Below are 15,932 nucleotides of genomic sequence, written 5' to 3'. Positions count from 1 at the left end.
AAAAAAAAAAAAAAAAAAAAAAAGAGCCTGTAAGAGGCATCAAATTCAAAAACACCCCAGAGTAAATAAGGGCTTGTCTACCCCATCACTGCCTCCTTGGTCGAAATACATCCGTCCCTGGATGTCCATATGTGCACACGGGTCTATATAACAAACCATTTTCCAAAAGTATAGGCCATACCATCCCGGTGAGGAGCAAGTGGAAGCTGGACCCAGCCTAGCAGGGTGTAGAAAAACAAAGGCTCTGAGGCAGAAGGCAGGCGCCACTCCGGCACCCGGTGGCATGGGACCCAGTCACTCGCTCCACTGTTTTGGTTTTTTTTTTTTTTTTTCTTTTTTATGTTTTTTGTTTTTTTTAATTTTGTACAAAATAATTGCAGCATGGGCAGGAGAGGCAGCAGGCGGCTTGCCACAGAGCCTGCCAGTGGCCCCGCGAAGGAGACCCACATCAGCACAGCCACATGGGGAAGAGGTCAAAGCTGCCACTGCGATACCAACCCTGCCAGCGCATCCTTTCTTGCATGACCTGATCCGAAAGCTAAAGGCAAGCAAAGTCCAGCCGTTGACTTCTGCACCTTCTCTCACCTTTGGCACCTGTCCTCATTTACCCCTTAATAGCCCCTTGCCATGGGGCTAGAATTAGGTGCCACATCCTCAGCTGATGTCAGATCGCACAGGTTGGCTTTCAGGGCAGCACAGATTGACACGTGCTGTTCAGGTCCCAAGCTCCAAAGCAGGGAAGCCTGATCCTGGCCTCAGAAGGCCATGTCCATCTTGGCCATTTTTTCCCCGCCTCTGGCAGGGCTGACCGAGGTGGGGCTCCCTTCAGTAAGGAAAGCAGTCTCTCCCCGTCTTCCTGACTCTGCTGTGATTTTACTGCAGTGGTTTTGCTACCCCAGATCCAAGCTTGTTGGGGGCCCCAGCTCCCCGCTGGGGGGTTGTGCACAGGATGACAGCACGTGATGGAGAATAGACTGCTCGTGCCAAGAGCTGTGTGCTGAAACCATGCTGTGGCTTTGTTCTGGCTCTGGAAAGAGCTGTGATTCAACTGTGGTCTCGGACATGCTGTCTATAATGGTTAGAGCACTCATGTGTCTCACACCCCTGCCAGGGGCAATCTTTCTGGCTGCCAGGCTGCAGGGTCACACTTCCCACACTGAGGGCTCACCTGAGGCACCACAGGATGGTGGTCCAAGATCTGTCTTGCCCTTTTGTATGGGCCGAGTTCACCATATTGCCTGGATCCAGCATCAGAATGAAAGGCTCCTTTCAGTGGAGGTTGAATCAGACTCCTGGCATGGGATGGCCAAGACTTTTAAAGCACAACCCATTTCCAGTCCACTCATAGGTCCTGTCTGAGATGCTGAGCATCCATCCCTCAGTCCTGTTGAGGGCAGCCAACACTGGGGGGGAACTTGGACAGCCAGGTTCTACGTAGCTTGTGGCCAGGATCCCAAGATGAAGAGCCCCTTGTCAAAATCCAAGTTACTGGGACAAGTCCTCCATGCTAGAGTCTCGTCTGGCTGGGATAGAAAACTGCAGCATAAAGCAAGGTTGGCATCTCTGTCTGTAGCCAAGAGTCAGCATGCTGGGAATTCGGCACAGGCAAGGTAGAGGCCTCCTCAACTGCTTATAGATGTAGCCATCACCAGCAACCTCTGTCCAAGTTGGAAACCAAGAAACATGAACCTTTCTTCTAGGGCAGGGGTGGAAGGCACCACATTCAGCCAGTGGGAGAAACCACCATATGTCATCAGGAGTTGGGTGGTGTAGTCTTAGCCTGACTCCACGGGTTTCTCTGTGGGGCATGGGACTATCCATGGGTGTCTGAGGAGGAAGTGGGACAGGGCAGCTGGCCCTCCCACATGATATACTCTCTGGTGTCTTTTCCAAGCCTATGCTTGCCCAAAGTGCCATGCTGTGTGCACACGTGGGAGGCCCATCCAGAAACATGGACCTTTAGTTTAAGGACCCCGAGTCAGGATGGGCCCCTGGCACACAGAGAAGGGGGAGAGAGTGTGTGGCCTGAGTGCATTGATATAGTTCCTTTTCAAGGTGCAGGACAGACCCCATGGGTGAAGAGGAGAGGAAAGGATGGGGAGAGTAGCCACCAGCAGGGGAGGTGGAAGGCCAGGCACTAGGGGCAATGAGTATGGCAGGGCTTGCTGGAGCAAGGCCTGGACACCAGCCATGGTTCCTATTGCCCTTTAGGGCAGCTACATCCCGTCACGAAGGCTCCATCAGCAGAGGCGTGGGTGTCCCCGCGCAACACTTCTCATGTGGCACCCAGGCCTCCTTGTATTGGCTATACTAGGTAAGAAACAACCTGTCTGTCCATGTGGCAGCTCCAGCTGTGGCAGGCCAGAGAGCAGTAATCCCTGAAGACGGGGAGGGTGGATGAGGCTGCCCCCTCGCTCAGAGGCAAACCAGTGACGTGTGAGCCATGATCCAAAGTGCATCTGTTCAAGTACATCTGTCTTCCCGCCCCTGCCCTCCCCCACCCCCGCCAGCCCCACCTGGCACAAGGACACAGGATGGGGCTCATTTGGCACTGAAAACAAGGTTGGACAGAGGCACCCTTGGGTCGCTAAGTTCTTCGCTGCAGTTTGAAAGGGCATCTGGCAGGAGGGGGCGCTGTCCTGGCTCGCAGCCTAAGCAGAGCAGGGTGGCTCCATCAAATGGAGGTCTCGTCACTCCTGTGCAGTGATCAAACACAGCGAGAAGGGGCACGGGAGGAATGGAACAAAAACAAACAAGACGGACGTATGGTCATGAGCGGATCTGGGCCTCGCAGCTTGGGCTAAGCACCCCCCAGCCCCCCTGCCAGGACAGACAGACAGACAGATGGGGGCGGGGAGCCGTGGGGCTCACATGTTAATGGAGGAAATTAAAAAACAGAAATCTGAGCAGGGAAAGCAGGAGACAGAAAGGAAAGAAGAGGAGGGTTAGTGCAAGAGGCAGCAGAGGAGTTAGAGAAGGAAAAGAGCACCCTTTGGGGACTGTGACCTCCCCATCAGCATCTCACCAGCCCATTTCCTTCCTCCTCTCCCCAGTTCTTTGGAGGCCCAGAGACGCTGAATAAACCCCTCATGCTCAAGGAGAGGAAGGCCAAAGAAAGCAGCTTCTTTAGGTTGGATATTGGGCTTCGCAAGGTGAAGGGGCATGGAGCTGGAGACATACCAGCTCAGAGCCCTAAACTGTAGAGGCAGCAAGGGGCTGAGATTGCTGGGACAAAGAGATTTAGGCCACGGGATGTCTTGCTGCTAAGGGACGGGCTGGAAGGTGCAGTACAATGCTGATTTAGTGACCGCTGAGGGCTCCCTGCCTAGATTTTGGGGACTGGTGGCATAGAGGTATCAAGCCCACAGTGCAGCTCTGCTTCTGGTGAGGATCAGCATAGCTGCTCTGCCTTGCTCTCAGAATGGGAGAGTGAGGTTGAGGCCCAGCAGGAAAGGGGGAGATGGTCATACTCACACCCCCCTGGGAACACAAGGCTGAAGCCATAGCTGCTGTACATGGAAAGTCACAGCCCCAGTGACTTCCATGGCTCAGGAGCTGCCCCAGAGGCACAGCAGGATGGGAAGGGTGGAGGGGGGCAGAGAGGGAACAGTCTGCAGAGCTGGATACTCTCCCTGTCCCCACAGCTGCATCACAGGCACTAGATGCCCCCTGGGCAGTTGGTAGCAGATTACCCAAGGGCAAGTCCCTGTTGGGATAGGTGCAGGAAGGGAGCTGCAACCTCAGTTGCAAGCTGCCATAGGGGCTGGGATCAAGGGCCTGGTCCTGAACTACCCTCACTATAAATCCACAAGGTTCTCCCTGCAGTGCAATGCCCTAAGTGCCAGGGTGGCTCCTAGAAGGGCTTAGCTGGGGGCAGGTTTGTGGCTACACCCACCACGGTGCTGTACTCACTCAGAGCCTGAGGAGTCCTCGTCCACGGTGCCAGCCTTGATGCTCATGGCAATGGGTGTCACCCCATTGAGCTGGTCCTGCAGGGTCTGGCGGGGCCGAGGACACCCCCCCACCCGGCTCCCATCGCTGCCTGAGGAGCCGTGGGACAACACGGTCCCCGACTTGTGGGCTGAGAGCTCGTTGTGGATGCGGTGGATGCTGTTCTTCTCGTTGATGGTTGGCAGGCACTTCTTCTTCAGGATGCCTGGAGGGTTGTGAGAGATAAGGGGGCCGAGGAAGGCAGGAGATGGGAGGGAACACCTCAGTCACTTTCCCAGGCAAGCCCCCAATCCTGGGCAGCCTCCCCATAAGAGCCAACCCACTGGGTCCAAGCGTGGGTTAATTTAGCCCAGCTTCCTGTCTGCAGAAAAAGCTGAAGGCCAAGTACTTGGGCATGGGGAGGTGAACGCTTGTGCTGCCTTGCCTTCCCTTGCCCAGCACAACCTTCTGCCATCCCCAGCAGGGCAGGGTGAAAGCAACTCTCTGCAGTCTTTCCCAGGTTTAATTCCACCCTCCTCCCAACCCAGCCCCACATCAACCTGGGAAGTGGAAGGAGCCCTCTACCACTGGCTGTCACCGCCATGCTGCACCGGCCGTGCCTGGGATGGTTTGAGGCAGAACTGTCCAACAGCATGTAGCCCGGGGGGCCTGTGGCTCACCCCGATGTGGCCTGCTGGGTGTTCAGCCCCCAGCTGCTTAGGAGCTGGACAGCCCTGGTCTGAGGGATTAATTCCTCTGAGGCATCCCAAGCTGCAGTAACTGCCCAAGAAAACCCTGGGGGCCCCTGCCCCAAGAGCACCCCCTCTGCCTTGCAGCACACAGCGGAACCTGCCCAAGTGTGCCTCCCTCACCCAGCAGTATTTATAAGGGAATCCCCTGGCAGTACAGAGAAGCTTCAGCAGTGAGGCACTAGGACTCCCAGCCACAGTCTCTGGATCAGCCAGGCCCCCCATTTACCTTTCTGGGGCTGGGCAGCAGGGTTGGGGAGCGACATCAACACATTCTCCTTGTACAGTGCCTCCCCGTTCACCCTGGGGAGGTCATCCAAGTGCCCCAGTGACACCTCGGCCGTCTCCACTCGCAGCTTCTCCAAGCCCCCATGCCCATCGCTCTCGCTGGCTGTCGTCAGAAACTCCCCTGGCCAGTAGGGCTTGCTATGAGCCAACACATCTGCTGGAGAAAGGAGCACAATCAGCAGGAGGGAGACAGTCCCTGCAGCAGCCGTCAGCCCCAACATACAGCTCACCCCCTGAATTCAACAGGCTGGCTCCTGGTTTATGCCAGGCTGAGCTAGGGGCACCTGGCCTGGTACAGTGACTCCCAGTTATACCAGGCTGAGCAACAGGGAGACCAGGCCCAATACAAAGCAATGGCCTTTCGCGGCCTAACTCTTCTCTTGCATGGTCTCAGTCAGTCTCCGTGAGCAACATCTGGTGTTTCAGGACGGCCAGGGGCACCTGCATTTAGGGTGGAGGGGGCAGAGAGGAGCTAGCAAAGGAAAGAAATATGTTCCTATCGACTAGGGGGAAGTGGCAGGAAGGCAACAGGCTGCCCATGCATTGACATTGCCCCAGGGCTGCCCTCCCCCTCAGCTGGACTCTGCCCTCCCCACCCAGCACCCCAGTGCCAACGCTACCTTTGGGGGTGCTGTGTGCTGGCTGCTTCTCATTGTTGGGGCAGAGCAGGTTTTCCCAGCAGGGTTCCCCAGTGAATTCCTCATCCTCTTCGCTGTCTGAGGAATGGGTGGAGGCATAGGAGCCACTCTGGTCATCTTCCAGGGACAGGTCACTGTCTGAATCCGTGTCATGCTCTGAGATTGGGAATGCATACACATAACCTGGCATCACACCAAGACCCTAAACCCCAATGCCAACCAGACTGACCTACCAGGATTCACATACACAGAGGGACCAATTTCTCCTATATCAGGCCCCAGTCCATATGAGCTGTTCCTAGCCCATCTGACCCAACCATGGGGACACTAGGAAGGGTGATACAGATGTATGCCTCACTGAAAACTCACTCCAAACACAGCCACAGCCCAGCCACTAGGATTCAATGGCTAAAAGCACCTGCTGGAGCCCGGTGACTTCTAATTAAAAGGTGAGAGAGACAATGGTCTGGAGACCTGGATCCTAACACTGCTCTTCCACAGACCTACTGCCTGATCTTGGTCATGAGCACATAAGGATCAAGCCTTTTCCATGCCTGTTTCCCCTCCCAGCTCCAGAAAAGATGACCTTGATGGGACAGGGACTGTCTCTCAGTATGTGCATGTGCAGTACCCAGGATAAGGGGACCTCGATAATACTGTTTCTGTAGTACCAATGACTCTGAAGAAGTGCTGCTGAGGGGCTCCAAGAGAGTGGGATGGTCCCTTTATTTGGTGGGGGGGAGGGAAGGGGACTAGTTCTTAACTAAGTTGCCTCTGAGACAGCAGAAGCCGCTAAGTGGAGCTTGGAGGTCAATAAGCATGGCCCAGGCAATGGGAAACCCCTGAGACAGACAGCCAAGGACCAACAGGCAGCAGCATCACTAAGACACTGCACAACAGAGACTCAGGCTGCTGCCTCAGGACCTGAGAGGGAGACCACTGGGGGTGTCAGGACTCCCACTGCACAAGGGTCCCATTTGCCCAAACACAGGAGCTACTCCAAAGCCTGCAGCAGAAAGCAATGCTGCTCCTTACCATTGGGCTGATCCTTGGCTTCCAGGAAGAGGGCACTGGGGTCCGTCAGCCCTGTGTGCACCTGGCTGTTGTTCAAACCAGACTCCTCTCTGCAAAACACATACCGGGCACTTCCTAACCACAGCAGCACCCTAGCCAGCTCCCATCCCAAGCCCTGCTTGGGCCACCTGCTCCCCCAGCAGCTCAGCCAGGGGACATGACATGTCTTTGAGAGCTCCATCTCAGGTGGTGCTAAGCATCTTGGGACACTCCGGAGCCCACTGGCGTGGAGAATGGAGGTTGTTCTAAAAGAGGGAAGCCTGCTCCCTGGATTGCAAAGCACAGTGCGATTGGCTGAGGCAGGGCACTACTAACCAGCTGGGGATACTGCATAAAGATGGATATAAATACCCCACTCCCCATCACCCACAGACCCAGAGTGATGAGCCATACCTGAGCACAAAGGGGATGTAGCTGTGCTGGCTCTTGCCTGAGCGAATGGTGCTGTGCAGGGAGCCTGTGGAGTCTCCAAATGGTGGGTGGTACAGCCGCCCGTCCATGTACGTGTTGTTGCAGTTGTAGGCCTGGCAGGGAAAAAGGAGAACCCAGGGCAAGAGGGGTGGCTGATGGCGAGTCACTGGTTCCACTGCTGAATCTCACTCTTGACACAGCTCTTGACCTCTGCGACCCCCTCACAGCTCTGCCAATGCTCCTCGCTCTTGGCCTACATCTGCCCCTCACTGGATCCTCTCCACCTCCAGTTCCGCCAGTCTCTCAATCCCAAGCTGCAGCTTCCCTGCTCTCCCAGCTCCAGGCACCCCCAGCTCTACCCTTCCACCCAAAGGTGCAGCCCCCTGCTACCCCAGCGCTAGGATGCCTTCCCAACACACACATTTCTACTAATGCCCCTCAGTACTGACTCACAAGCCAGCTGCTATTCCAGTGCTGGCTGAAATGACCCCAGCTTGGGGCAGTAGGCCATTCTAGGGGCCAAACTGATGGCTATCCTGCCTCTGAGGTTCCTGCTGTGGAAGGAAGAGGGAGACAGGGAGCCCCCAGGCACTCACTGCTGTTAAGGTGGATTTGGTGGTGAGCATGGGGTCCATGCTGTGCTTCCTGCTGCAACTGAACTTCAGAGCCTTCCTCACCTCTTTGCTGAAGACGATGCAGAAGAGGAAGATTAAGGGCCCCTGGGGAAGGCAGCAAGAGGGAGGTAAGGTGTGAAAAGGACCATGTGGAGCCTGGGGCAGGACAGCCATGTATAAGTCCCACCCCAGCACCCCACACTAGATGAGCCAACAGGCTGCAGAAGGAATGGGGTGGCCTCCAATAAGGCAAGTGGGTGTGCGCATGAGGCTCTCTCTCATCCATCCCATATTCCCCCAACCCCCTTCAAGTATCAGAAGTTCCTCCATCTCTCAGACCACCCCCAGCATGGGACTCTCTCCTACTGCTGGCTTTGGTAACCCAGCCCCAGGAAATCTCAGATCTGAAGGAGACCCGCAGGGTTCTACATATGTGGGTAAAAGGTTCTTCACCCACTCTCCAAAGGCGGAAACCCTCCCAGTCCACACTCCTCTGCCCCCATCTGCTGTACCTGGAGGCAGTTGAACCCAGCAAAAAGGTAATGGAAGAGGATGGAGTCACTGTTCACGGAGAGCAGGGCCAGCAGCCAGGTGGAGCTGATCAGTAGCAGCATGATAAAGGCCGTTTGCAGGCCCGAGCTGCATGGGGAGGGAGAGGGTAGGGGTCAGACCCCAAATCAGACGCATGACAAGCACGGTGACCCTCTCTACTCCAACCATACCTCCCCAGACAGACACACTTCCCCATATGGAAACCCCCCATCCCCCAGATACATGCATAGCTTTCATGCCTCACACACCCCCTCAACCCTTCCCCAGTGAAACTCCAGCCTCCCTGTATTCCCCCAGAACACGCTGTGTCCCCTCCCTCAGACACACAGAGCCCTTGGACACACCTGGCCAACCACACTTTCCTCCTGGGCAGACCCCCCAATGTGCCCCTGCCATCACATCTCTACCCCTCCAGCTCACTGAACAGAGCAGTGTTGGCTCATCATGCCTGGAGCCCCCCAAAATGATACAGGACTGCATCTCTCTGAGACACACCCCTCAGGAAAACAGTGCTCCAGACCCTGCCCACACCAGACCAGGCCTTAACTGGGGTGTGCTCTTGCTGTGGCCAGCAGGCTGTAGGCGGCAGTGTGCAAATCAGGGGTGTTAGCAGGAAGTTAACTGGGATGGAAGGGACAGACTCACACTGTGCCCTTCTTCTCAAATCCCTGTTGCTGTGCTGCACAGGTGGCCTTAGTTGCCAGGATAAGGAGAAAGATGCTCATCTGTAGGGAGGGGAAGAGAGGTGAGTCAGCACAGGACAGTGGAGTCAGGAAGTACCCATCGTTCCCTGCCCCATGAGACTCCTCGCCTTCAGCTTTAGAAATGTGTCCCCTCTGTGCCCACCATGCCCTTGAAGAGCTCCAGCCTTGGGCATCCATTACTGGCTGTGGGCAACTGCCCTTGCCTCATGAGGGTGGAGGAGTTGTAGTGTCATGGGCCAAGTGCATCAGCCACACCAGGTCTGACACTGGACCAGGTGGGCTGCTCCGTGATGCATCAAAGGGTTTCTTTGCTGGGCACTGCAGAGGTCAGTTCACACCCTGACATGTGTCAGGAAGCATTTGGGGCTGCAGCAGGAGAGAAGGCAGGGGTCTGCATGGCTAGTGTCTTCTGCCCCTCAATCAGTTTTCTGCAAGCAGCAGCTCTCAGGGAGGAAACTCACAGGGGCAATGTGACCTGCCCCAAAGTGCACAGCAGATCAGCAGCAGGGCTGAAAGGGAAACCCAGGAGTCCTAACTGCCTGTGTGCTGCTCCTACTTCCTGCCCCAAGCTGGGAGCAGAGGCCAAGTCCCTTATCTCCCCACTTCCTGTTGCCCTTTGGGGCTCCTCTCCAGGACCCCCTAGATGCACAGGAAGCCTCCAAGACCCCAGAGGACCTCATAGGGCATTTATACATGTGCCCCAGGAGTGTGTGTGTGGGTGGGTGCTTTAATTAGAGTGGCTCCAAAAGCCACTCTAATTAAAGTGCCTGGAGCCTCAAGTGCATCAGCATCCCTATGCTGAAAAATGGCGTCAGGGACACTTTAACTAAAGCTCATTGAACAGCTTTAGTTAAAGCACCCCCGCTGCCATTTTTCAGTATGAGGACACTGACACACGTGACACTGGAGCCTACTGGAGCGCGGTAATTAATCAAGTCTGCTCCGACACGCTGTAATTACGGTGTGTCGAAGCAGCCTTGCTGCACACGTATAGACACTTATACATACCGAGACAGCAAAGGCAATGGGCCCTGCAAAGCTCCAAATCAGCGTGTCATAGATGGACAGCCAGCAGAAGTCAGGGTTCCCATAACCCTCAGGATCCAGCCCCACTGCCAGCCCTGAGGAGAGAAACACCATACACCACTGTCAGCAAAGGAGGAACAATCCAAGCACCACCATCCTGCTCCAGAGGGAACAAAACAGTGGATTCCTAGCTGGATCCTGACAGCTGGGCACAGCTGGGTTTGTCCAGCACCCCTGGGCTGGAATGGCAGGGCTTTGGGAGGCAAGGCTGAGAGGCACCAGCAGAGCTGGCAGGTGGGAAGTGGGGGCAGGTCTGGGAGCTGCAGGCCGTGCCAGCAGCTGTGGAGGACGCCTTGGATAACAGGAGGGCTGTTGGTCTAAACTGAGTGTCACTGGCAGAACTGGGTGGAGGAGGCAGGATGTGAATACGAGGCACTGCAAGGGATCAGCATGTCTGAGCTACTGCTTATTCTTCCCCAGACTGCCTCTCTGCTCCCAGTGTTTGTTGCCTGGGGCTGAGCTCATCCCATCCCATCCAGTAGGAGTCGGGAACAGGAATTAAAATAGGGAGCCCACAACTGTGCACAGTGCTCTGAGGCCTAACCAGTGCTGACTAGAGTCGTACAATCACCTCCTGTGTCTTACACCAAACACTCCCGTCAACACCACATTTGCTTTTATTGCAGCTGCGCTCCGCTGCAAATTCAGGTGCAATCCCCCAGACCCTTCCCTGCGGTGTTACCCTCCCCAGCCAGCTCTCTCTTATCCTGCCTGGGTGCAGGGGCAGGACTCACCCGTGATGAAGGCCGGCACACCCCAACCAATCATGTAGTAGAAGCGCATGGGGCCGTAGTTGATGTCGCGCACCTCAGTCAGCATGCGATAGATGTGCAGGGCCTCCAGCAGCACCCAGGCAAAGGCACACATGTAGAAGAAGTGCAGCAGGATGGCGATGACTGTACAGGCAAACTGCGGGGAGGCCAGACCAGGTGTCAGGAGGCAGAAGCAGGGCAGGAGTTCACACCTATGTTGGAGACTGTGGTCCTGCAGGGAGGTCTTGCCAGACAAACGCAGGAGCTCACATGATTTCATGTGCACTGGGGTCTGTGAGTATCCTGAAGCTGCCCAGCCTGAACTGTGGCCACCTGCTGCAGCAGCTGTGGGGTTTATTTTTCAGGCCTAAGCCTTGGGCAGCTCAGCCCTCCTTTGCAGCACTAGCCATGTATGCAGTGGGGCAGACATAGTGTATTCGCACCAGCACCGCTCTATCCTGACTGTAACAGCCAGCAGGACGCAGCTCACAGCAACTGACTAGGACTCCTGCCACCCAGAGGTGCCCCTGCCCCTCCGTAGGAGGGAGCTTTGGATCAGCCCTGCTTCCTTGGTCATTTCTGCCTACCCAGACATGCCAGCCCAGGTCCCAGGGCTGTTCCTAGAAGCTTACGGGGATGTCGGCCTGGTTGATGCCCAGGAGAAAGAGGAGCTCAGAAAGGAAGAGGGCCACCATCATGTTCTTGCGGATGCTGTGCTGGTTGGAGCGCAGGGCCCTCAGGCTGGCCAAAACCACGAAGGTGAGGAAGAGGCCTCCCAGAGTGACAGCGATGGAGGCATAGGTGATGGTCTTCAACGGCAGGATCTCCCCATTCTGGGGGGGAAAATACAGCTCAATAGTGCAGAGTAATACTGCTGCTTAAGAAGACAAGATGGGCCCTGCCAACCACCATAGACCCAGCCCCAAATACCACCCGTGGGCTTCATACCAAAGGCCTCAAGCAATCCCCGAGGCATCACCCACCACCCTGTCCCCTGTGGATAGGACCCCTCTCACTTTTCTTGCACTCTAGCCTCACACACCACCCCAATGCCCTTCCCTTCTATGCTGAATCCCCCACCACCCCACTCCTAGGGAGGGACCCCCTTTATCTTATTCATTTTGCTCCACCCAAGGGCCCCTTTTCCCCAGGGTCAGGGTCCCCTCCCCTTGTCACCTCTCTCCTGGAGATGTCCATCAGCACAGCAAAACTGGTCATGTGGTTGCACTGGCAGCTGACATGGGTCTCGTTCCTGAAGACCACCTCACAGCCCTTGGCTGACCAGCCGCCTGTCCCGCTCACTCTGGGGACAGCCAGAGAGCGCAGTCATGATCACGTGCCCTGTATCCCTGTGTCAGCAGGGGATCCCTTCCCAAACCCTGCTGGCCACTAGCTGCTGGGCTGTGCCTGGGGTGGGTGGGGTGAGAGTTGTGGTGGGTGCCTGTGCCTCACCCTAGGTACTCACAGGATGGAGTGATTCCAGAAGACACATATGGGCTTGGTGCGCTCCTCTGTCTCTAGCAGCCGGAACTGCACTGTGATGGGTTTCTCCAGTGCCCGCTGCACTGGCTCATCATTGTCATGGACACTGATACTCACCACAGGGGTGTTGATGATCGGCCGTTTGGGGACCCTGCAGGAACAACCCGATCCTTGGGACCCCACAGCTCTTGCTGCCGCTTGTGCCCACCTGCCACCCTGCACTGCTGCAACCACTGCTGTGACCACCCCTGTCTCCGTCCCACGGCTACCAATGCCTGTGCCCATCCTGCACCTCCACAGGGTATAAAAAGCACAGCGGAAGTAAAACCACCCCACTTGAGCAAAATAGAAATCCCTACCAGCTAGTGGAGTGGCTGGACTTATCACCCTTAGGGCTCCAGTCCCCAGAAGGAGACATCACCCCCCTCCCCACACACATGTGCACAGATCTAATTCCCTCCAGCAAGTGGAAGTGGTGACACATCCACAAGAGCTGGAAAGAGCACAATACACCTGCATAAGGAGCATAGGAAGCAGTGGGTGGAGAGGCACTCGGAGGGCACAAGCCCTGGTGTCCCTCTTGAACTCTGGGTGTTTTGAACTGCGGGAAGGCCAATGTCTCCCTTTCCCCTGTGGCTGTGGGACTAGGGTGCAGTCCTCCCTATAACAGCAAGGGTGGGGTCAACATGGGTGAGAGCAGACAGGACAGGAAACACAGCCTGCCCCCACCACAGCAACTTCCCCTGCCAGCGGGGGTGAGGTCCAGTAGCAGCCAGGTCAACTGAAATTGTGGTGGGGATGGGCAGGGAAGGGGAGAGGTGCATTTGCAGAGCCAGGCAGCACCAGGCTGAGTGCAACAGGAAAAAAGGCAGATGGGTTTGGGTCTTGGCCAGGCCAGCAGGGAATGAAAGCCAATGCTAAGAGGCTGATATTTAGCCCTGTGAACAACTGTTGCAGGTCTCAAGCCAGGTCCTCAGAGGGCAGGTGTCCAGGTTGGATACTGGCAGAGGCCAAGGCCCAACCAGCCTCCCCAGGGGAGACACCTGTCAGGCCAAGCTGTGATACACTGCCTGGTGGGGCTACAGCAGTAGGCCTGGCTGCTGGCCATGCCACTCCTGACCTGGAGCAGACTTGACCTCCGCGCCTTCCCTGAGCCCCCCAGCATCCCATTCCCTCCTCACTGCCTCTTCCCACCCTGTTGTCCATGTGTCCCCCACTGCTGCATGTACCTCAGGCTTCGCTTGTCCGTATCATACTGCTCTGGCAGGAGCCCTGCCAGGGTGCGGTAGATGATGACGCTGGCCACAGCCTGGCCTTCACCCAGATCTGGATGTCTCTTGTGTCGGGTAAACAGGCCCAGCTCCTCCTCTTTACGTTCCTCTCTGTCCTGCTCCTCCCCAGAGTTAGAGAAATGCTTGACATTGGCTGTCGGGGTGTCTGCAGGAAGAACCAAGAGCCCCCTGAGAACCGGGATGTGGTGAGACAAATATGGACATAATCACAATCAAAGGGATCCCCCAGGAGAGGTCGTGTGGCTCTCCTTGCAAGGCAGGCTGGTGCAAGCAAGGCACGCCAAGCTATGCCATGGGCATGCCAGGGCAAATCCAGAATGACTCTGAGGACCAGCACACTGAGAGCAAAACCGCAGCTTGTGCGGTGCTCCCTTCCAGCCCAGGGCCCTTCTGCCCACCCCAGCAGTGCTGATGTCCCTTACAGCCTTGCAATGCCAGCCCTGGACTCCCCACCCAGCTCCCTATCACTGGTGCAGGGGCCCTTGGCTGCCCCTCCTATTAGAGCTCCCCGGCAGGGGACACCACTGACTCACATTTGCCTTCGGGGGCCCTGAAGACAGTTTCAGGTAGGATGACAGTGGTCTCCAGGTCTGCAGGTTTCTCGCCCCGGAGCGCCTCATAGTGAGGGAGCTTGGCACCAGCAAAGTTCATCTTGTCCAGCCGCACCACAGAGATGACTGGTGGGGAAACACGCTCTTGTTAGGTAATGGGCACATGAACCAGGCCTAGGGAACCTGGCACCAGTGGAGTTGTCGGCCTGTCTCCTGCCTTGCTTAGACAAGAGAGATGCACAATGCCCAGGAAAGCACCCAGAGAGAGCTTCTCTGTTGTGGACAGCAAAGATCCTCATGCTTCTGCAGCTGCTGGTGGCTGAGGCTCATTTTTGGCATAAGGATAAGAACTCCCCCCCCGGTGCAAGGCAGCAAAAGCCAGATGAACTACAGAGGCTACATCTACCTCCTCCCAAAATATAGTGGTTTGAGCACACAGCATGAGAGGCCTGCTTACTGGGCTGGGCAAAGGGAGCTGCTGCTGCACGGTATCATGTCCTGGCCCTGAAGCCTCTGCTCAAACAACTGAGCCTTCCTCGTGTTAAAAAGACAACGGACACCAATGAGGTCCAGGTAACCCCTACACCCAGCTGTGTCTATCTCCTTAGGAGCAAGGAAGCATGAGCCAGCAGCAGCAAGGAGCATCAGAGTAACCTCACCCACCTACTTCGGAGACCAAGACTGGGGCGGTGATGTTGTGCATGCCCAGCTTCAGCTTGCTGAGGGCTTGGTCTGATCTACAACCTACCCTCCTCTTCAGACATGGGAAGCAATGCCCAGGGAAGGGGGCTGGGACAGAGCAGGGGACGTATCTGGAGGGCAGTCAGCTTCATAGACAGCAGCTGCCTGCATACGTTTTCCAGCTATCAATCACCTCACCCACCAGCTACTTCCATCAGTGTAATATACTGGAAGAGGATCAGCTCCTGTCCTCAATGGCCACATCAGTTTTCTGGTCCTCTTCAGAGGGCCACCATCACTGCCACAAAGGAAGGGGCCACACAAGCCCTACTGCACACAGCTCATTGAGATGCTGCACACGGCATCCCCACATGCGTGTGCACATGCTGAGGCCCTTCCCCCTACACACAACAGAGAGATGTGCCCCCCATACATACACATGGGTCACAAAGGCACCATTCCCCCTGCCCACACATGTACTGCCAAGGCACCACCCCTCTGCCTACACCCATACACACGTCACCACGGCACAGCCCCCGGTGCTCACCGATGTTAGGTGTGATAATGGTGAAGGGGCTCAGGTATGTCTTGCGCATGTTCTGTGCCAGGGCGCTGGCGTAGTCTTCGTAGTGTTTCAGCAGCCAAGCAGTGCCACCCTCTGTCTGCTGGATCAGGTCCCAGTGCCGCTTGTTGCTGATGTCCAGCAGGGCGCTGCCCACCTGCAGCAGGTTCTGCGCAAGCACAGGTAGCAGCGCAGTCAGAGGCAGGTAGAGAGTGCCCCCTCTCCCAGGGGGTGACAAGCAGAGCTGACAGGTGGGGGACCCAGAGCACAGCTCTCCAAGCATCTTGCTGCTACAGCCACCAAGTGTCATGGCCCCAGTCCAACAAACATAGGCAAGAGGGAATACACCCACGGACGACCCCTCTACACAGGAAGGATGTGAACAAGTTGGAGAGAGTCCAGAAGAGGGCAACAAAAAATGGTCTGGGGACTGGGGCACATGACTTATGAGGAGCGGCTGAGGGAACTGGGCTTATTTAGCTGCAGAAGACAAGGCTGAGTGGGGATTTAATGGCAGCCTTTAACTACCTGCAGGGCGGTTCCAAAGAGGATGGAGCTGGACTGTT

General features: G+C 56.3%; 1 protein-coding gene across 1 annotated transcript in view; it reads right to left on the bottom strand.

The window, feature by feature from the left end:
• Positions 1–10: 10 nt before the first annotated feature.
• Positions 11–15,932, bottom strand: part of CELSR2 (cadherin EGF LAG seven-pass G-type receptor 2) — a gene marked incomplete at its 5' end in the record, with an annotated part of 103,259 nt that continues 87,337 nt past the window's right edge. The window contains 17 exons of the mRNA XM_019513727.1: positions 11–2,696; positions 3,913–4,156; positions 4,909–5,124; positions 5,588–5,761; positions 6,641–6,729; positions 7,073–7,203; positions 7,687–7,809; positions 8,217–8,343; positions 8,902–8,981; positions 9,969–10,081; positions 10,781–10,955; positions 11,431–11,631; positions 11,975–12,101; positions 12,264–12,431; positions 13,510–13,717; positions 14,106–14,249; positions 15,352–15,535. Of these exons, the coding sequence (XP_019369272.1) occupies positions 2,675–2,696; positions 3,913–4,156; positions 4,909–5,124; positions 5,588–5,761; positions 6,641–6,729; positions 7,073–7,203; positions 7,687–7,809; positions 8,217–8,343; positions 8,902–8,981; positions 9,969–10,081; positions 10,781–10,955; positions 11,431–11,631; positions 11,975–12,101; positions 12,264–12,431; positions 13,510–13,717; positions 14,106–14,249; positions 15,352–15,535 (2,526 nt within the window). The remainder of the gene's footprint in view (positions 2,697–3,912; positions 4,157–4,908; positions 5,125–5,587; positions 5,762–6,640; positions 6,730–7,072; positions 7,204–7,686; positions 7,810–8,216; positions 8,344–8,901; positions 8,982–9,968; positions 10,082–10,780; positions 10,956–11,430; positions 11,632–11,974; positions 12,102–12,263; positions 12,432–13,509; positions 13,718–14,105; positions 14,250–15,351; positions 15,536–15,932) is intronic.

This window comes from Gavialis gangeticus, unplaced genomic scaffold (genome assembly GCF_001723915.1).
Source record: "Gavialis gangeticus isolate Ggan-Ray unplaced genomic scaffold, GavGan_comp1, whole genome shotgun sequence".
Classification (NCBI taxonomy): Eukaryota; Metazoa; Chordata; order Crocodylia; family Gavialidae; genus Gavialis; species Gavialis gangeticus.
The sequence above is the reverse complement of the archived record's forward strand: the minus strand, read 5'-3'. Positions and strand labels throughout refer to the sequence as shown.